The sequence below is a fragment of the Hypanus sabinus genome, chromosome 8 (genome assembly GCF_030144855.1).
Source record: "Hypanus sabinus isolate sHypSab1 chromosome 8, sHypSab1.hap1, whole genome shotgun sequence".
Taxonomy (NCBI): Eukaryota; Metazoa; Chordata; class Chondrichthyes; order Myliobatiformes; family Dasyatidae; genus Hypanus; species Hypanus sabinus.
Genome location: NC_082713.1, coordinates 160,103,791 through 160,125,247, shown reverse-complemented (window position 1 = coordinate 160,125,247; position 21,457 = coordinate 160,103,791). Strand labels below are relative to the sequence as shown.

Here is a 21,457-nt window from a genome sequence, read left to right as displayed (position 1 = left end):
CATACACAAGGTTACCAATCGGCCATTATCCATAACTGCTTGTCAATTCTGTATAAAAATGGTATTCCTCTGTTCAGAAGCGTGGTAGTGTAAAGCACAATGCTTTAGTGTACAGGTGAGATAGGTTCAACTCCTACCACTGCCTGTAAGGAGTGTATACGTTCTCCCCATGACCATGTGGGTTTCCTCCGGATTCTTTCCACTGTCCAAAGACATACGGGTTGGTAGGTAAATTGGTCCTGTGAATTAAGCTTGGATTAAATTGTGGGATTGTTGGGTGGTGTGGCTCTAAAGCTAGGAGAGCCTCATCCACACTGCATCTCAATAAACAAACAGCGTGGTGACAGGGGTCATGCTTGTGCACAAGTAAATAAATTGTGTTTGAGGAACAAGTGTGAGTTTTCAGTCTATTTACTCAACGACGACTGTTTCAGGTTAAATCCCATCTCCCGAGATTGGAATAGATCAAATAATAAATCAGAGGTGATAAAATTTGCGTAAAACACCATAAATACTGTGAATCCCACTTCATCACTCTGAAGTTTACTTTTTTGCAACACACTGGAATGTTCACAGATATTCATCGGCCAATTCTAGACAAGGAGGCCTGTTCCTGATATTATTTCAATACACCAGGTGTTTTCCACAGAGCTTTGACTACTAGACAAGCCACAAGCCACTGTAGACAATTTACGTTTCTAAACATCCTCCATACTGTTGGAGGCCTGCAGTATAATGGACGGAAAGATTCAGTATTTTCCTCAGGTAGGTCTGGGGCATCCATATTTGACAGCACATATGCATTTCTCATACCTACTCACTGTTAAACAGCAGAGCCACCACCATTATGTAACCAAATAAAGCCCAAGATGTATTCAAGTTTGTAATTGTTTTTTTTATGCTGGGTTGATGTGCTTCAAATTTCATAATTAGTTTGCTCATTATACCTTGTTAGTCAAATCAGAATCTACTGATCTTTGCACTAATGCATTTCTAGGACTCTGTCCCTCTACCTTTGAAAGCATCTTAAAATCTATCTCTTCACAAGACTTTTGGTCCTGTGTCCTGGTAATTTTGTTTAAAGCTTGTATTGCACATATGGCCACATTAAGTATGTTTTACTGTAGATGGGTGGATGGGAGAGAATAGTAATTTTATACTGTAATTTGGCTCTGTGCATAAAACCCAGATAAAAGTGATCACATAAAGAATGTAGACAGGTAAAAATCTAAAGATGTATTTAATATGAAGAGCTAGAAAGCCCCATTCCTATGCTGTTTCACACGCCAATGCACCTGCTCATGCAGAGAACATAAGAGATACTAAATCAAGTTTCCATTGAGCTCGTTGAATGATGAATAACATTTTATTGACGCCCAGGAAACATTGTCCAAGATTTAAAAACACCCAAAGTAGCACTTTCAATAATAAATTTAAATTTTAAAAAACTGCAAAAGTTAGAGATCTGATATAAAAACAGAAACAGCCAAAAATGCTCAACTGGTCAGGCAGCATCTGAAGGAAAAGAAACAGAACTAATAAAACATACAGGGCTCAAATGCATTTCACAGATCTTAGATGTCATTCGGTTTATTCTCCCCAATCCTCACTTCCTCTGTCCCTCTTCCCTCTGTCTCATTGTCCTCCTTATGACAACCCTGATCTCACCTGATTAGACATAAGTAGTTGAGTCCTGATGAAGGGTCTCAGCCCAAAAACTCAACAGTTTACTCTTTTTCATAGATGGTGCCTGGCCTGCTGAGTTCATCCAGCATTTTGTGTGTATTGCTTTGGATTTCCAGCATCTGCAGACTTTCTTGTGTTTGGATTACTACCCTTCCCTCATTCACTTAGCCTCTTAAGTCTAACCTGTCTTCCCAGTCTAAACAAAAGATATTTGATCTAAAATGTTCCCTCTAACTATCTTTGTTGATCTATTAGTCATATAGCCTACACCCCCCCCCCCCACGCAATGTAAAACTAACCTTTTCACAGATCTGAAGCATTAACTTGTTTTTTCTTTCCATTACAGCAGCCTGAGATGCTGAGTGTATCTTGCATTTTCTGTTTTTTTTTAAGTTTTGGCAGTTTCAAAAACTAGGTAGTATACATATTCAGAAATAACAAATGAGGCAGATATAACAAAGACAATCAAATTTACATTTAACAACTGGTTCTGATGAAGTACTGAAGAAGTAAATCAAGAAGAAACAATAAAACAATTGCTTTACACATTCAGTACCCTGTGAGATAAAGATCAAGTAGTAAATCATGCCCCCCCAAAATATCTCAATATAGTTTTCCTCTCTGATTCCAGAAAAATCTAATTTTTTAAAAAATGTATTTAAAGGAAAATGGGGCAGCACATGTTTTGCTGGTCCTATATATGCTCACATCAACTTCCACAATTTCTGAGATACCTAGGTCAGAGCGAGGACAGGCAATGTAACTGCAGAAGTACATTTCTGAACCTCTCACTTCACTTCCATCTGCCTCAATCAAAATGGTCTCCTTTTCAGAGGAATGCAAAATAATTAACAATGGGGCTTCTGCATGCGACTGCCAAATCAGCCCAAGGAACAACAAGAAGTGTGACACCATTAATCAAACTACATCATTCACGTGGACTCCTATTTGTTCTTTGGGTCTTAAGCTTTTCAAGCTGCTGTCCTTCAACAGTAGTCCAGATGCTCTAATGACTTGGCCTAATATACTTTGGATGCACTTTATTACTCCCAGTAGAGAGAACACAGAGCCAAAGAAATGGAAAATAACTCTTAACTCTTCACTTGAAATATTAGAATTATTTGAGCCAATGGACAGTGCATTGATTTTTAAATTGCACTTTAATAATTTATCGACTACAAAGCAGAGCATGAGAGTGTTCATTGTTATTCCATTCCGGTTCCAACCATTACTTATGGACAGGGAAATATTATTTAATCTTAAATGAAAGACAAATAGCCTGTTCTATAAACAAGCTATTTTTATCCTCATTAGAAATACATAAGATCTATCTAGTTTATAGTTGCAGAATAAAATTAGCATCTCCTCCACCAATAAATCCCTAATTTTGTAACTAAAAGATTGAAAATTTTTCCTTTACGTGTCCCATTAAACCATTTGTCAAGCTGGTTAAAACAGGAATATAAGTGAAATGGAAAAAGTTAAGTCATACATTAACAATGTAAAACAAGGTGGAAATGTGAGAAATGGAAATAGCACAGTAGCAATTTTTAAATTGTTAGCTGTTTCTGTAGCGAGTGCTCAGGTTTTCAATCTCCTTTTGCAGATGTGGAGGATTTTGAAGATCAGATTGCAATGGACATGGTATTTTCAACTTTGTGTAGTCCTCCGACTTCACGTGTTTGCGAACAAATTGCAAACACCAATCCTTCAGTGAATACACTGTAAAGAAAAAAGTTTATTATTCACACAGGTATGAAAGGAACAGATTTGCAATGTTTTGACAACTAACCAGTATAGTTAACTTCAGTACAACTTCATGTATAGCAAATTAAAAACATGTCCAACAACGAAGTTAACTTAACCAACAGATGAGCTAAACAGTGAAAATAGTGGACATTTACAGTAAGTGTTTTAAAGAGATAAATATAACAATGTTTTTGGTCTAGATTCAAATCACAATTTATATTAAATTAGGATGTATCAAGAAATTTATTATTGGGTTGAGTTGCTATCCAATCTTGGCAATTTACTTCCAAAAGTTTTGTCACCCTACGACGGTGTCTCCTTGTACGGTGATGGAACGTTTGCAAGTAAATTGCCAAGATCGGAGAACAGCTCAACCCAGCCATCAACCACCTACACTATACATATTCTGAATTATTTCCAAAATTATTATTTTGCAGAATATCAGTTGGTGACTAGATTCCACTGCTGAGCAGGATTCTTTCCAAATAAATAGACAGGTTGTATGAAAAGGATTTTTAATTATAGAATACTCATATTCTCTCAGTGGCCTCTTTATTAGGTACCTCCTGCACCATCAAGTGTATGTTTGTGGTCTTCTGCTGCCTTAGCCTAGAAGACTTTAACACTTAGCCCAGAAGCCCAAACACTTTAAGCTTCAACGTATTTTACATTCAGAGTTACTCTTCTGCACACCACTGGCAGATCGAAAAGGTCTGGCCATTCTCCTCTGACCTCTCTCATTAACAAGGCGTCTTTGTTCACAGATCTGGAAGTTCTTCTTTTTTTTCCACCATTTCTGTAAACTCTGGAGACTCTTGTGTGTGGAAATCTCAGGAGATCCACAGTTTCTGAGTTAATCAAGCCACCCCGTCTGGAACCAACAATCACTCCGTGGTCAAAGTCACTTAGATTACATTTCTTCCTTACTCTGATGTTTGGTCTGAGCAAATGAACCTCTTGACCATGTCAGCGTGCTTCTATGCATTAAGTTGTTACCACACGATTAGCTGGTTAACAAACAGATTTACTGAATAAAAGGTGTGTATGCCATTCAACAGTAACTAGGTTCAGATTCTATCCGTTTGTCCCTTCCCTGATCAAAGCATTGAAGTCACTCTAATCCCCGGACTAGCGTCACAGGATAAGACCAGATAACCGATTATAGTCTGTTATACTACCGTCTGTATGGTTCATTCAGGATGATCACCAGCAATGAGATATTTGTACCTATATGGACAAATGTTTTAAAACAATCTTTGAAAATTAAAAAAAATTTTTTTGGTGTTCACCTGGCGGAGAATCTCAGCTGGTCCCTCAACACCAGCTCCATAGCAAAGAAAGCCCAGCAGCATCTCTACTTTCTGCGAAGGCTGAGGAAAGTCCATCTCCCACCCCCCATCCTCATCACATTCTACAGGGGTTGTATTGAGAGCATCCTGAGCAGCTGCATCAGTGCCTGGTTCGGAAATTGCACCATCTCGGATCGCAAGACCCTGCAGCAGATAGTGAGGTCAGCTGAGAAGATCATCAGGGTCCCTCTTCCCACCTTCATGGACATTTACACCACATGCTGCATCCGCAAAGCAAACAGCATTCCGAAGGACCCCACGCACCCCTCATACAAACTCCTCTCCCTCCTGCTGTCTGGGAAAAGGCACCAAAGCATTCAGGCTCTCACGACCAGACTATGTAACAGTTCCTTCCCCCAGGCTATCAGACTCCTCCATACCCAAAGCCTGGACTGTCACCTTACTGCCCTATTGTCTCGTTTATTATTTATTGTAATGCCTGCACTGTTTTGTGCACTTTCTGCAGTCCTGGGTAGGTCTGTAGTCTAGTGTAGTTTTTTTCTCTGTGTTTTTTACGTAGTTCAGTCTAGTTTTTGTACTGTGTCATGTAATACCATGGTCCTGAAAAAACGTCGTCTCATTTTTACTATGTACTGTACCAGCAGTTATGGTTGAAATGACAATAAAAAGTGACGACTTAATTAATGACATTCTGTCAAAACTGCTAATGACCTGAGAAAGTCGTTTTTACAAATTTACTGAAATATTAATGTTTAGCTATGAAGCAAGACACCCTGAAAATTCAGAAGCCTTTGTAGTTGAGTGAGAGGATTAAGATGTAATTACAGATCTGATGCGAGGGACATTATGTTTTGTGTTTGTGAGTTTGGTGCAGTTGAAAGCCACACATGTTATACTTGCCTGGAAGTGTGATGTAAACAGGAAGATAAACGGGGTTGTTTCCATCATATAGTGCAGATGTTGGAAAATAAATTTCATCTTTATTTATAAGCAATTTATCCCCAGTGTTTGCATCTCGAAAAACCCAAGGATGAGCTGAAATAAAAGAATCACGCGTCAGATAATGGAATGTGTTGACAGCTACCAACAATTCACATAAAACCCACTGTCACTTCATGGATACTGGCTACAAGCGCACCATCATTTTGTTCCATTAGTGACGCTACAGCGTTGTCTGAGGCTCCTGGCGCTGTGTAATTTGTTACAGGCCAACAGTTACATGTTTGTTAAATAAAAACAGGAAGTGTTGAAAATACTCACCAGGATGGGATGTGAAACAGAGTTAAATTTAAAGACCTTTCATTCAGAACTTTTATATTTTATGAAGCTGATTTTTGTTTGAAAAGAGTAAATCTGCTTCTAAAAAAACTTCCTGCATGTGCTTAGTTAAAAAAATTCAGCTGCATGTTTGTATTTATCCCTTGTTGAACTACTCTCTGTAGGAAATAGGCATCAAAAGCAAAATCACTGACATGGATAACTGCTGGCACTCACGTTCACTCACTGGCCATTTTATTAGGTACAGAAGTGAAACCCAGTGTTACTGTCGCCTTCCAGTCAGCTTGAACCAATCCGGTCATTCTGCTCTGATCTCTCTTATTAATGAGGCATTTTTGGTCACAGAACTGATGCTCACAGAATTGTTTTGTTTTGTGCAGAATTCTCGGCAAGCTCCAGAGCAGGACTCTCCAACCCGGGGTCCACAGACCAGCTGCTTAATGGTATCGATCCCCGGCAGTAAAAAAAAGTTGGATCATTGTTAACTGATTTCCATAGTTCTGACATAGAAAAGAGGGTGTTTCATTCTGAGGGTGAAGACTCCATTAGTACTTTTTACAGCATCCTGAGTGAATGTCCTTGTGGAGAGGCTGAGCAGCTGGGAAGGGTCTGGGAGGAAGAGCTGGGAGGAGAAATTACAGCGGAAACATGGGAAGACATCTGTGATAATGCAAAGAAGATATCAGTTTGTAATAGAACTAAAGCATTGCAACTCAAAATTCTGCATAGAGCCCATCTAACTCCAGATCGTCTCTTGAAATTTAAGACGGGGATTTCTCCAATGTGTTCTAAATGTAAAGTCAATACTGGAACTTTCACCCACTGATTTTGGACTTGGCCCAAACTTCAGGCATACTGGAGTGATATTTTGGGTGAAATGAAAAAGATTCTGAAGATGGATCTTGAACTGGACCCAGTGTCTTAGGCTTACCCAGCAGTCGTATTATTAATGCACATCAGAAAAAAACTTTTTAACATCCTGACTTTTTGTGCAAGGAAGAACATTTTACTTTGTTGGATATCCGATAAGGCCCCTGGACTTTTTGGTTGGCATAAATTAATCATGGAATACATTCCTTTGGACTTTTTGACATGTATGGTACACTCAAAAGCAAATAGTTTTCATAAAACATGGCAACCTTTGCTGCAGTATATAGATATAAACCAGTCTGCTATACTAAAAGGGCTTTTGTATAGGATGTTGTGGTGATGTCTATGTTTTGATGGAAGTGTTCTGATACCTGATATCTCTGAAGGGAAGAAATGTAAAGAAAAGTGTATCTGGAAATTGAAGGTTTTGTTATGCTGAGCAAAAAAAAATTTTTTGAATAAGTAGGGAACACCTGCTCCAGAGACCATTGTGCATGAAAACCTCAGGGGATCAGCTTTTCTGAAATACTCAAACACCATCTGTCACCTACAATCGATCCACGGCCAAAGTCACTTAGATCACATTGCTTTCCCATTCTGGTGTTTGGTCTGGACAACAACTGAACCTCCTGAGCATGTCTGCAAGCTTTTCTGCACTGAGTTGTCGTGACATGATTGGCTGATCAGATGTCTGCATTAATGAGCAGGTGTACCGTATAAAGTGACCACTGAGTGTAAATTGCTCTTTCTGCAACTAACAGCAATCTTTATAAAATGAAAAGTTTAGAGGACAAAAACTTACCTATATCAGATCACTGCAAGGCAATGCTTTGCGTGGTTCTCCTATCAAAATCTGAGCTTTGATCACAGTCTTGTCAAATTATTCATTATCACTTTCTGAATCAGATCTTAAATTAGCAGGATTTGGTTATCAGTTTAAAACAGCAAAAAACTGAATTCAATGTAGGAAAGACGACTAACTATATATAATGTGCTTTGGAAGGATATCTAATGACATTCATGATTATCACATGTGTCATATGCTGTACGACGTGGACAATCATGGTGTATGACCATGCTTGTTCTTGACAAATTCTACAGAGTTGGTTGGCCATTGCCTTCTTCTGGGCAATATCTCTACAAGATGGGTAACGCAAGTCATTATCAATACTCTTCAGAGATCGTCTGCTTGGTGTCAGCGGCTGTAATAACCAGGACTTGTGATATGCACCAGCTGCTTATACGAACATCAACCAACTGCTCCCATGGCTTCACGTGACACTGATCATAGGGCTAAGCAGGTGCTACACCTTGCCCAAGGGTGACCTACAGGCTAGCGAAGGGAAGGAGCACCTTACACCTCCTTTGACCTCCTAATGACAGCAGAATTGAATAATAACCAAAGCCTGGAAGCTGTGCATTGTCATTTCATTTGAGTAGAAATTTGAACTTGTTTATGACATTGTTTCACTTTATTCTGCATTGTATTCCGCTGGCCCTTAAAAGTCAATTTCTAACATTACCAATGAATTAACATTCTCCACTACCATTGCCTAATGCACATGACTTGCATGGTAATTTTTCATGTGTGGAACTCATACTGTCAATGAGTCTTTCTCGCAGGCATCACTATCAACTTCACAAACGTTCAATGTTCAAAGTAAAGTTATGATCCAAGTACATACATGTCACCATATACAACCCTGAGATTCATTTTCTTGCGGGCATACTCAATATAACTACAGAATGTTAACTTAATAATCATAACAGAATGAAAGAAAGACTGCCCAACTTGGGCATTCAACAAGAGTGCAGAAGACATCAAACTGTGCAAATGAAAAAAAAAGGAAATAATAATAATAAATATCAAGGACGTGACATGAAGAACCCTTGGAAGTTGGTCCGTTGGTTGTGGGAACAGTTCAGTGATGGGGCACGTGAAGCTGAGTGAAGTTATCCACTTTGGTTCAAGATTCTGATGGTTGAGGGATAGCAACTGTACCTGAACCTGCTGGTATGTGTCTTGAGTCTCCTGTACCTTCCTCCTGATGGTGGTGGTGAGAAGAGAGCGTGTCCTGGGTGGTGGGGGTCCCTGATGATGGATGTCGCTTTCCTGCGACAGTGCTTCAAGGAGATGTGCTCATTGGTGGGGAGGGCTTTACCCCTGATGAACTGGATCGTGTCCAGTACTTACTGTGACACAGCCAGTCGATTTCACACCTAATGACAAACTTCCAAGTTTTAGATGTTATTCCACAAATTCCTGAAGAAGTAAAGACTCTGCTGTGCTTTCTTCGTAATTGCACTTATATGCTGGGCCCAGGACAGGTCCTCTGATATGATAACATCGAGGAATTTAATGCTGCTGACCCTCTGCACCTCTGTTCCTCCAATGAGGATTGGTTCATGGACTTTTAGTTTCCTCCTCTTGAAATCAATAATCAGCTCCTTGGTCTTGCTGACACTGAGTAAGTCATTGTTATTATGGCAGCATCGATATATACATGCACTTTCTAGCACTTACCAGCATTAAGATGAAATCATTGTGCTTTAAAAGATTAATTTTCAATTCAAGAGGCATCCACTTTACTTCAAACTTTAAAGTAAATCTATTATCAAAGTACATATGTCACCATATATAAACCTGAGATTTGTTATATGACACTTTCACTTCAGCACTATTTCTGGTGATAATGTACTCACAGAAACAAGGTAATACTGATACCTTTGGAACTTACAAGACCACCTCAGATATGCTTGCACATAATCTCTGTAAGTACAGCACTACAAAGGCCAATATGTTGAGTCTGAAAATTGTAATTCTCTCCTAGTCAGATAGGCTGCACTAGCCATAGACATAAAACACAGTCACTACTTTTGATCATCTCCATTTGATTCAAGTTGAATGCCAGTGCTTTCATATGATTCTAGAGCCACAGAATACCAGACTCAGAGAAACAGGCCTGTCTGTCCACCACGGTCATGACCAAGTTCTCATCTAGAATAGTCCCATTTATCAGTAATTGGCCTTCAGCAATTGACTTGTAACCTTCAACAGCTTGGAAATTCAACTGCTCATCTAGTTAGTTCTTAAATGTTGGGAGGATACGGGATCCCACCATCCACTGAGGCAGTTTGCTCCGCATTTTAACCGCCTTCTTTGTAAAGAATTCTTCCCCAGAGCCTTCCTAAACCTCTTCCCAACTGTTAGACTTAACTTACGCACTTTAGCTTTGACACTTCTGTTTTGGGGAAATGTTTCCAACTATCCACCCTGTCTATGACCTACATAGTTATGTATACTTCAATCAAATCCCCCATCAACCTCCTTTTCTCTCAGAAAACAAACGCAGCCTAATCAGTCCCTGACTGTAAGTGACTCACCATCAGGGTTCTGAATAGTACATGCATCCATGAGCTCTACTTCATTATTCCTATTATTTGCACTAATTAAATTTATTTTTGTAATTTGTAGCAACTTTATGCCTGCCACCACAAAACAACATATTTCACATAATCTAAGCCAGCAATAGTAAATCTGATTCTGATTCTGAGATGCTCCAACCAAACAATAACCTGGTGAATCGCCACTACATCCTTTCCTCCTTGTACTGAGGTGGCCAACACTGTAAGCATATTCTTGCAGTGACCCAACCAATGGCTTATAAAGATGTTCCTTAACCTCCCTGCTCTTACTGGTAATTAGTAATTGGTTTATTGTTGTCACGTGTACTGAGGTACAGTGAAAACTCAGGTTATTATGACATCTCTACAGATTATTTCAAAACATCAGTACATTGAGGTAGTCCACGGGAAAAGAAATAAATGCAGAACACAGTGTAATAGTTCCAGAGAAAGTCGGGTGCAGATGGGCAATAAGGTACAAGACCATAGTGAGATAGATTGTGAGATCAAGAGATCATCTTATTATGATAGAAACCTAGAGGGGCAATCGATAGTTTTAAAACTTTGTCAGTAAGACCAAGGAATTGACTGTGGACTTCAGGAAGGACAGGCTGAGGATCGGAGGATCAGTGGTGGAAAGGGTGAGCAGTTTCACTTTCCTCAGTGTCAACATCTCTAAAAATCTATCCTGGGCTCAACATATTGCTGCAATTACAAAGACAGGCGTGACAGTGGCTCTATTTTGTTAGGAGTTTGAGGAAACTTGGTACATCACCAAAGACTCTCGCAGATTTCTACAGCTACATCATGGAGAGCATTCTAACTGATTGTGTCATCATCTGGTATTGGGAGGGGGGACGACGACAAATGTACAGGATCGGAAAAAGCTGCAGAGAGCTGTGAACTCAGTCAGCCCCATCATGAGTATTAACTTCTTCAGCATCCAGTACACCTTCAAAAGATGAAGTCTCAAAAAGGAGGCATTCATCATTAAGTACCCCCATCATCCAGGACACACCCTCTTCTCATCGCTACCATTAGGGAGGAGGTAGAGCAGCCTGAGACACACATTCAATGTTTTAAGAATAGCTTCTTTGCCTCCAACTTTAGATTTCTGAATGGACAACAAACTGATGTACACAATCTCACTATTTTTTGCACTACTTGAATTGAATTGACTTTATTTCTTACATCCTTCACATACATGAGGAGTAAAAATCTTTATGCTACGCCTCTGTCTAAGTGTGCAATGTGCAATCAAAGTAATTTATAACAGTCAATGTAACATAAATTACACTCAAATCAGCATGAGTTAATCAGTCTGATGGCCTGGTGGAAGAACCTATCCCAGAGCCTGTTGGTCCAGGCCTTTATGCTGCGGTACTATTTCCCAGATGGTAGCAGCTGGAATAGACTGTGGTTGAGGTGACTCGGGTCCCCAATGATCATGTGGGCCCATTTTACACACCTGTCTTTGTAAATGTCCTGAATCATGGGAGGTTCACATCTACAGAGGCGCTGGACTGTCCACACCACTCTCTGCAGAGTCATGCAATTAAGGGAGGTACAGTTCCCATACCAGGCAGTGATGCAGCCAGTCAGGATGCTCTCAATTGTGCCCCTGTAGAAAGTTCTTAGGATTTGGGGGCCCATACCAAACTTCAACTGTCTGAGGTGAAAGAGGCGCTGTTGTGCCTTTTTCACCACATAGCTGGTGTGTTCAGACCATGTGAGGTCCTCGGAGATGTGGATGCTGATGAACTTATAGCTGTTGATCCTCTCAACTCCAGAACCATTGATGTCACTGGGGGCTAGCCCATCTCCATTCCTCCTGTAATCAACAACTAGCTCCTTCATTTTTGTGACATTGAGGGAGAGGTTGTTTTCTTGACACCACTATGTCAGAGAGATGACTTTTTCCCTGTAGGCCACCTCGTTATTATTTGAGATAAGGCCAATCAATGTAGTGTCGTTGGCAAATTTATTTATCAGATTGGAGCTGTGGGTGGTGATACAGTCATGGGTATACGGGGAGTAAAGGAGTGGACTCAGTACACTGCCCTGAGGGGCTCCTGTATTGAGAGTCAGAGGGTTGGAGGTGAGGGAGACCAATCTTACAACCTGCCGACAATCTGACAGGAAGTCCAGGTTCCAGCTGCATAAGGCAGGGTCAAGGCTGAGTCTGAGCTTCTTGTCGAGCCTGGATGGAACTATGGTGTTTAATGCTGAACTATAGTCCAAGAACAGCATTCTCACATAAACATCCCTCTTCTCCAGATGTGTAAGGACAGTATGTAGAGCAGTGACTATTGCGTCATCTGTCGATTGGTTGTGTCGGTAGGTGAATTGTTGGGGGTCCAGTGTGGGTGGTAGCAAGCTGCAGATGTAATCCTTGACCAGCCTCTCAAAGCATTTGTTTATTATTGAGGTGAGTGTGACAGGACACCAGTCGTTTAGATGTGTTACCCTGGTCTTTTTTGGTACGTGGTTAATGGTGGATAATTTGAAGCAGGAGGGTACTCTACACTGGGAGAGGGAGAGATTGAAAATGTCTGTTAACACACCTGCCAGTTGTGCCGTGCACATCCTGAGCACTTGCCCTGGAATGCTGTCTGGTCCTGCAGCCTTGCGACTGTCCGCTCATTGGAAACCTTTGCCTACCTCAGCCTCAGAGATGACCAGGTTGCAGGTTGTAGCTTTCCTCGGAGGCTCAGAGTTAGCAACATCGAACCAAGCATAAAAGTGATCGAGCTCATCTGGGATAGAGGCTGCGTAGTTGGGAGCACCACAACATTTGGCTTTGAAGTCTGCAGTGGTATGCAACCCTTGCCACAAGTCACGTGTGCTATTCATTGTGAATCCTGACTCAATCTTGACCTTGTATTGCTGTTTCACAGCCTTGATAGCTTTGCGCAGATCATAGCTGCTTTTTGTGAGGTCCTGCTGATTGCTGGCAACGTAAGCTCTCTGTCGCATGTTAAGTGCTGATCCAGGGTTTCTGACCCTGACTGACTTCTGGGGCACAACATCATCGATGCACTTCCGGATTAAGCACATGACTCCATCTGCAAACTCGGAGATACCCTCATCACAGAAGACATTCCAGTCAACATCATCGAAGCAGTTCCAGATTCTTATATAATGACATATATTTCTTATTGTGACTTATAGTTTTTTTAATCAATGTACTGCTGCGAAGAAAAACAAATTTCATGACATATGCCAGTGATATTGAACTTCATTCTGATTCTCAACCACAGAGTAGAAGCTGTCCTTGAGCCTTATATTCTAAGCCCTAGCTAATTAAGGCAGGTATCCCATTTGCCTTATCTGTCTGGCCTGAAAATGAAATGTAGTACATGGTGACATTTACAGTTCAATGGTTCATTTAATATCAAAGAATATATACATTATACAACCTGAAATTCTTCCTCTTTGCAGACATCCATGAAACGGATGAAAATGCCCAAAGAATGAATGACAGAAAAACTTAATGTACTTTATGTACTTTGATAACATAAAAACATAGAAAACAGGTGCAGGAGTAGGCCATTTGGCCCTTCGAGCCTGCACCGCCATTCAGTATGATCATGGCTGATCATCCAACTCAGAACCCTGTACCTGCTTTCTCTCCATACCCCCTGATCCCTTTAGCCACAAGGGCCATATCTAACTCCCTCTTAAATATAGCCAATGAACCGGCCTCAACTGTTTCCTGTGGCAGAGAATTCCACAGATTCACCACTCTCTGTGTGAAGAAGTTTTTCCTCATCTCCGTCCTAAAAGGCTTCCCCTTTATCCTTAAACTGTGACCCCACGTTCTGGACCTCCCCAACATCGGAAACAATCTTCCTGCATCTAGCCTGTCCAATCCCTTTAGAATTTTATGCGTTTCAATAAGATCCCCCCTCAATGTTCTAAACCTACTTATAATAAATTTGTAATTTATAAACTTATATAACTTACTTACTTATAATAAACTTACTTGAACTTTGCCATCTTCAGAGAGACTTGTTTACCAAGAACCCTCCATTCCCCTGCATTCTGTCCACAGTTGCTTAAGTTTCTGTTGCCAATACATTATTCCTACATCCCACACCTACCCCAGCCTCCCTATTGTCACCGACACGAGGCCTAACACAAACTGGAAAAACCGCATTTCTCCTTCCATTTGAGCAACTTGCAGCTTTCAGGTCTTCTCCAACTTCAGATAACTCACTCTTCCCCTTTTTCCCTGCATCAGAACTGGCCATTTCTGTCAGTCATCTATGATTGAGGTTCATTTTATTTTCTCTTTCCAATGATAAAATCTATCCTGCTGGGAGTGTCCTTCCACCTTGCTATTAATAACATTTTTTAAAAAAAGACAAAAATTGATCTGATTCTCATCTACTGTCACATTAATTTGGTTAGTCTCCACTCTCAGAAATGTTCCCTTCTGTCCTGCCCTCCAAATCCCACCTTCTCTGCTACTGAAAACTTGTTTTCTCTCTTTCTCAGTTCTGGTAAACATATTTCCACAGACTGGTCCCCTGACTGTTTCCTTCATTTTCTCGTTTTATTATGGATAAAACCGGTCTTTTCACAAATCAAAATTTCAAATAAACACCTTATATCCCCGGGTATTGTCCATAAATACGCAGCCGACTGCAGCGCCCCTTGAAGGGCTGTACTTCAGGATGCAAGAGGCTTCAGATAGGGAAGAAATTGAGTCTACAGGTCTGTCGGCCTCACAGAAGCACCGACATGTGATTCGCATGTAGACCTGATGTTTTAAATATATACTTTGTTTGCACTTACTGCGATAGGTGCGCATATGCGAAATGCCTCCCGGTGCAATGTCATCATATTTTTGAGGAAGTCCATTAAAATCGATCCACCAAGGTCTTGCAGTACGCTGGGTCAGATTAACAAACTTCACAAAGCTGGCTTCGTCAGAATGCAAAGATCTAAGCGCGCACGGAGGCTGCTCGTTCATGACGGCCATAAACCCGAGTCGCTGTCGTTATCGGTCGCTTTTCACCGGGATCTTCTACCGATTGCAATCAAAAATCAGGAAGCGGCAAGTCCAAAGGAGATGGTCCTCGCGGGGATCCGGGAGCGGGCTGAGTTAGGCGGAGCCTGGCTGTAAACAGTGCGGGGCATGTGAGGGTGTGAGGCAAATAACTTGAGTGTGGTTGAAAATTTTGCCACCTGCTTTCGACATTTTCCTCACAGACCATTCCCAGAAACTGTCCGCGGGATCGTTTGTGAAGAATTCCCCCTCTCGCACCCTCCCCAAATGCGCCGCCCTCTGCGTGGTTCTGTGAGGAGTGTCAGGTAGGAGGAGGAGGAAGGTAACTCAACGCATTAAACTGAAGAATCCTCGCTGAGACTGTGAAACAGGAAGTAAAACACTGATATAAAATATTTCTAAATCTTTGTAAGCAAAATAATGATTGACGTATATATATATATCAGATGAAGTGAAAGATTTATACAAAGTTCAAAGTAAATTTATTATCAAAGTACATGTATGCCACCACATACAACCCTGAAATTCATTTTCTTGTGTGCATACCCAATAAATCTATAAATCAAATCAAGTTTAACAATCATTCAACCATACACGGATACAGCCGAATAAGACAGCGTTCCTCTATGGCCAAAGTGCAAAACGTGCACAGTGCATTCAAGATAACAAGAAAGAAAGAAAACATAGTCATGCAGGAGAACACGTGTATGGAATAATAACCGTGACAGGTAACAAAACCAAAAAATAATCTGGTTAACAATCTCCACAGTAGAAACTTTGTTTTGAGGGAATGGGGTACTGTGCAAATTTATCTTTCACAGAGAGGTTGAAAACTTGTTCCTACTGTATTGAAGACCCACATGTTCATGAGGACACTAGCCCTAGCATTTCTCTGCTGTTCGTAGAGGAGGGTACCCTGTGACAGCACTGATGTGATTTTGATGCATTGACAAAGTGAGATTAAGCGTGTGCTCTATTCAGGAGCTGAGTAAAAGCACATTGTGGAGTTTCGTGAATGAAACAGTGTACTAATTACCTTTTATTGATGTTGTTGGCTTTATCGTTTTAACACTAAAATACAATTTGTTGAGACAAAGCACATCTCTGTATCAAGTAAATCCGACTTGAGTTGTTCAGAGTCCAAATTAAAACTCTTTTGTTCATAAAAGCTGATTGTTGATACCTTCAAATTCTTCATAGTTCTTAACTTGTTGAAGTAGTGAAATCATTTTATTTTCACTCCTGGCCAATTTTTACATCTCCAAGCCTGAATGCTTGACACTGCATTGAGCAAAATAATTCTAAGTGTCTTCCTGCTTATTTCTACTCAACTATCAGTGACAAAATCATTGTTTTTCAAACAGACACACACAGCTAATGCTATATAATGTTATTCACTCTAAGCATGGTGTAATATTTAATGTCCACACAAATTCACGCAACTAACGCTAGTTAAAACCTGTTTGGCAACAGTCTCCTGTCCCAATTAAGTGGCACAATGTCTCAAATAAACAAAGAGAATCCTGTTTTTTCAATTAATTTTTGTTCTTTAAGAGGTGTCCCAACTAAGTGGCTGCCCTGATTAACCGACGGACCAATTAACTGGAATCCACTGTATATGCAATTTATTGATTAAGTAATAAAAATGATCAGTGAGGCAAGTGCATTTAGTAAGGTATTCGTGGACTTACAAATATAATTGATGACAGGACACATCGCATATCTCTTGCTCAAGGTTGAAATCTTGGAACAAAAGGGCTTTAATAGAAGTAAGAAACGAAATGGGAAAAGTGAAAGAAAATCAGAAAATACTGGAAATACCTGGCAGGTCTGGCTGCATCTGTGGGAAGTGAAACTGAGTGAATGTTTTGGGTCAGGGAGACGTCATCAGAACTCACAAAAAGTGGAAGTTTTTATTTAAACTAGAGGCTAGAGCAAGTGGACTTGGTATCTGGGCTATCGCATTTCAAAATACATGTATTCTGGTTAATTGGGACACATCAGGCCAACACATTTTCACCCATTTAAGTGGCTGTCCAAATTTGCTGAAGTTTCATGGAAATAGTTAAAAGTGTATAAAAAAAAACTGAGTAACAAATGATGCATTTCAATGAAATACAAATCAAATTGGAATGCTACTACAGTAACATCAAACTGTGTATTAGCTCCTAATTGGATATTCCCAATATGGCGGTGCGACACAGCTTGCAGTGGCCACTCCGGAGCTGATTATCTGTTATTTGTGAAGTGGGGTGCCGTGCGCAATCATAATCGATAGAAAACAGATGTGGGAGCACGGAGGAACATCAGGAAATTTCCAGGAAGACCTTCTTCATTGCTGCTGCTGCTGTGAGGTTCGGGTCTCTGCTGGGAAGAACAAGTCCCCAGTCCTTGGGGTCACATTGACGATGGCCATTGGTGGGGCCGTCTTAACATGCTCGGCAGAGGATGGTGCTCGGAGAAACTGTGCCGGAGGGGATGGTCGGAGGCTTGGAGGTTCAACGGACTCAGAGTCCGCTGCAGTCAGGTTGCTTTTGGTGTGTGCTGCATCTGCGAGGCTGGGTCCGACGGAGCTTTCATTGTGTGCTGCGTCTGCGAGGTTGAGTCGGGCGGCGCTGGGAAATCCATAGCGGAAGTATTCCCTTCTGCTGCTGGCGTGGGATGGCGAGTCTGTCGGGATCCTGGGGACTTGTGGAAACTGTGTGGTGATTTCTTTTAAACTTATAGTCCTTTAACATCTTTGGACTATTTTTACTGTGTCCATAATCTGTTTTTTTTTATCAATTATGCTATTGTTTGCACTGTTGTAACTATGTGGTTTTGTGCAGGTCTTGTAGCTTTAGTTTTCGGTCTTGTTTGTCTGGTAGATCTGGAGCTCCTTTCTGGGGAACGCGCTAAGACGGTAGCGCGATATTAATACGCAGCAGCCTCTCCGGACTCTGGATTGGGGATTACCTAACGTTGTGGATTTTCTAGTGTAGTCTGTTTTGTCATATGCTTTTGTGATATCATTCTGGAGGAACGTTGTCTCATTTGTTAACTGCATTGCATTTGTGGTTTCTAAATGACAATAAACTGAATCTGAATCTGAATGAATAATAGTTATTGACAGAGGAATTCATCCAGTGTATACTGTTGTGTTCTCTTGATTGACTGTAAATGAACAAAGTCAGTGCAGACTCTTGAAATTGGACTGCCTTCATAAAATCTTTTTGAGGATGGCATCCTCCAAATCTTTATTTTCATTGTTACATTCAAAATGATTGACAATACCTTCAAATTCTTACAACACACACAAAATGCTGGTGGAACACAGCAGGCCAGGCAGCACCTATAAGAAGAAGCACTGTCAACGTTTTGGGCCAAGACCCTTCCTTCAAATTCTTTGTAGTTTGTAACTTGCTGAAATAGTGAAATTGGTTCATTTTCATTTCTGGCTTTTTCTGGCATCTCCAAGCCCGAATGTTTGAAAACACAGTGAGAAAAAGAGTTTTCAACTGTCTTATAGCTTATTTCTCACCAACTCTCAGTGACTAAAATCACTGCTTTTCGAACACAAACACATGCAACTGACATTATTTAAAACCTGTTCACTCTAAGCATGTTGTAGTGCCATGCAAGTGCATGCGACTGACGCTAGTTAGAAACTGATTGGCAGCAGTCTCCTGTCCCAATTAAGAGGTATAGTCACTCATACCGAACTTCTTCACCTGTCTGAGGTGAAAGAGGCGCTGTGGTGCTTTCTCCACCACACAGCTAGTATGTACAGTCCAGGTGAGGTCCTCGGTGATGTGTATACGGAGGAACTTGAAACTACTCGCCGTCTCAACTACAGTCCCATTGATGACAATAGGGGCAAGCCTGTCTCTGTTCCTCCCGTAAACTTCAAGAAGATGTATACTCAGTATTGTGGAATGGGTAGATTGTGGTAAATGAAATTTAACATAAGCTGTTAAATTTTGTAGGAAGAGTGAGAAAAGATTATATAAACACAGGGCATAAACTATTACTTACTTTATTAATTACACTTCTTCTCGAAAGCAATCATTGCAATTAATAGCCTGAAGTTTCCCTTTCAGAGTTGATCTTTTGAACTGCATTTTTGCAGGGTGAACTGAATTCTCAAAGGTGCAGGATGGTTGCGGTGTGGCATGTACAGGCTGAATTGAGCCAATTTAAGCACAAGACAAGATTGGAAAGATTGGCTACAGGCCAAGTTGTGGCATTGGGTCCAGGGCCCAAGAGTGAGGAACAACTTGCTGATGGGCTGATTTAAGTGCCAGCCCAGACTGAAAAGATGAGGGTGTCAGGGCTGGAGGGGTGGAATGGGCTGGTGTTCAGCTCACTGCTTGTGACGTTTGCTGGTCTCGATGTTGAACTGAGGCGATTAACTGGCTATATCTGGCTTCGTGGGTTTGGAAACTCAGTTTTGTGAATTTCAGTTCTAAATGTTATTTGCCTACTGTTAGTGTTTGCATGATGCTTTTCCTGCACATTGGGTGTTTGAGGATCTTTTTAAATGGTTTCTTTGTTTTGTGGCTGCCTGCAAGAAGACGGATCTCAAGGTTGTATATAGTATACATACTTCAATAATAAATGTATTTTAAACTTTAAACTTTATTGCTTTCCTTTTAAGCTTCTGTTTCCATTTTATCTGATATTGCAGATTAGAATCTTCAAAATTAGCGCTATTTTAATTTACGAACATTCCCTTCGGAATTTTCTTTCTAGCTCCTGAACAGCGGTACAACTCTTATGAAAGACTGATGAATGATATTTATCTGGGTTGTCCAGTGATCACAACCAATGGCCAGTCTGATAAATTCCCTAAGCAAATTCAAACAAAATTATAATGAGAACAGTGACTCAGTTGGTGACTCTCCCTTACTCCATCTCTGCCTTAAAAGTTAACGAACTGGAACAAACAGATTTAGGTTATTCATAACCATGAAAAAGTCCACAGATGCTGAAAATCTAAACCAACACCTTTGTGCCAAGATGGCGCCTCCGTCAGGGTGGAGGAGCAACTCCATCTGTGTATCCTCCAAACTGATGGCATGAATATCGATTTCTTCTTCCAGTAAAAAAATGTTTCCCCCACCATCCCCTCTTCTTCTATTCCCTACTCTAGCCCTTTACCTCTTTTCACCTGCCCATTACCTCCTCCTGGGTCCCCTCCTCTTTTCCTATCTCCTATGGTCCACTCTCCTCTCCTACCAGAATCCTTCCTCTCCAGCCACCTTTCCCACCCACCTGGCTTCACCTATCATCTTCTAGCAATCCTCCTTTCCCACGTTCCCCCCCCCACCTTTTTTTAATCTGACATCTTCCCCTTTCCTTTCCAATCTTCAAGAAGAGTCTCGGCCTGAAATGTCAACTGTTTATTCATTTCTGTAGGTGCTAACTGACTTGTTGAGTTCCTCCAGCATTTTACGTGTGAAGCTTTAAGTTACATATTTATTTACTCTTTTTAGTTTTTGAGACCTGGCATCTACTGGTAAGGTTTGAATGTGGTTTCCTTCCCTAATTTCCTTTGAACAGTCTTACTTGCTGCGCCATTTCAGAAGGTGTTTTAGATTCAGTTATGTGTTAGATGTGAAGTCATGTACAAGCTACAGTAGGTAGGAACGGCTGATTTTCTTTCCTGAGGTCTTTAGTGAACCATACTGTCCCTCTCTGTGTTAGAAATGCCTGACCTATGGACACTGGAACATATGAATAAATGTGTGGGAATATGAATAAATTTCTGCATGACCTCTATCTCCACCCTGCTCCTGAGCTACAACAGTCAAAAATTTGTTGTGATTGAAAAACCTAGATAGAAAGGACATGGAGAGAGATGATGTTTCCAGTAGTGGGAGAGCCCTGGACCAGAGCACACAGCCTCAGAATTCAAGAATGTCCCTTTAGAACAGAGATGAGGAGGAGTTTCTTTAGCCAGTGGGTGGTGAATCTGTGGACTTCATTGCCATAGCTGGCTGTGGAGGCCAAGTCATTGGGTATATTTTAAGAGGAGGTTGATAGGTTCTTGATTAGTAAGGCTGTTAAAGGTTATGGGGAGAAGGCAGAAGAATGCGGTTGAGGGAGACGATAAATCAGCCATGATTGAACGACAGAGCAGACTCTACAACCAAATGTTCTAATT

At 40.9% G+C, this 21,457-nt stretch overlaps 1 protein-coding gene across 1 annotated transcript; it reads right to left on the bottom strand.

Moving 5' to 3' along the window:
- Window positions 1–1,353: 1,353 nt before the first annotated feature.
- Window positions 1,354–15,660, bottom strand: vhll (von Hippel-Lindau tumor suppressor like). Its single transcript, XM_059976585.1, has 3 exons — window positions 15,099–15,660; window positions 5,646–5,780; window positions 1,354–3,408 (listed from the first exon to the last, which is right to left on the bottom strand). Exons 1-3 carry the CDS (start codon window positions 15,283–15,285, stop codon window positions 3,245–3,247), a joined length of 486 nt encoding a protein of 161 aa, XP_059832568.1. The 5' UTR covers window positions 15,286–15,660; the 3' UTR covers window positions 1,354–3,244.
- Between the last annotated feature and the right edge of the window lie 5,797 nt (window positions 15,661–21,457).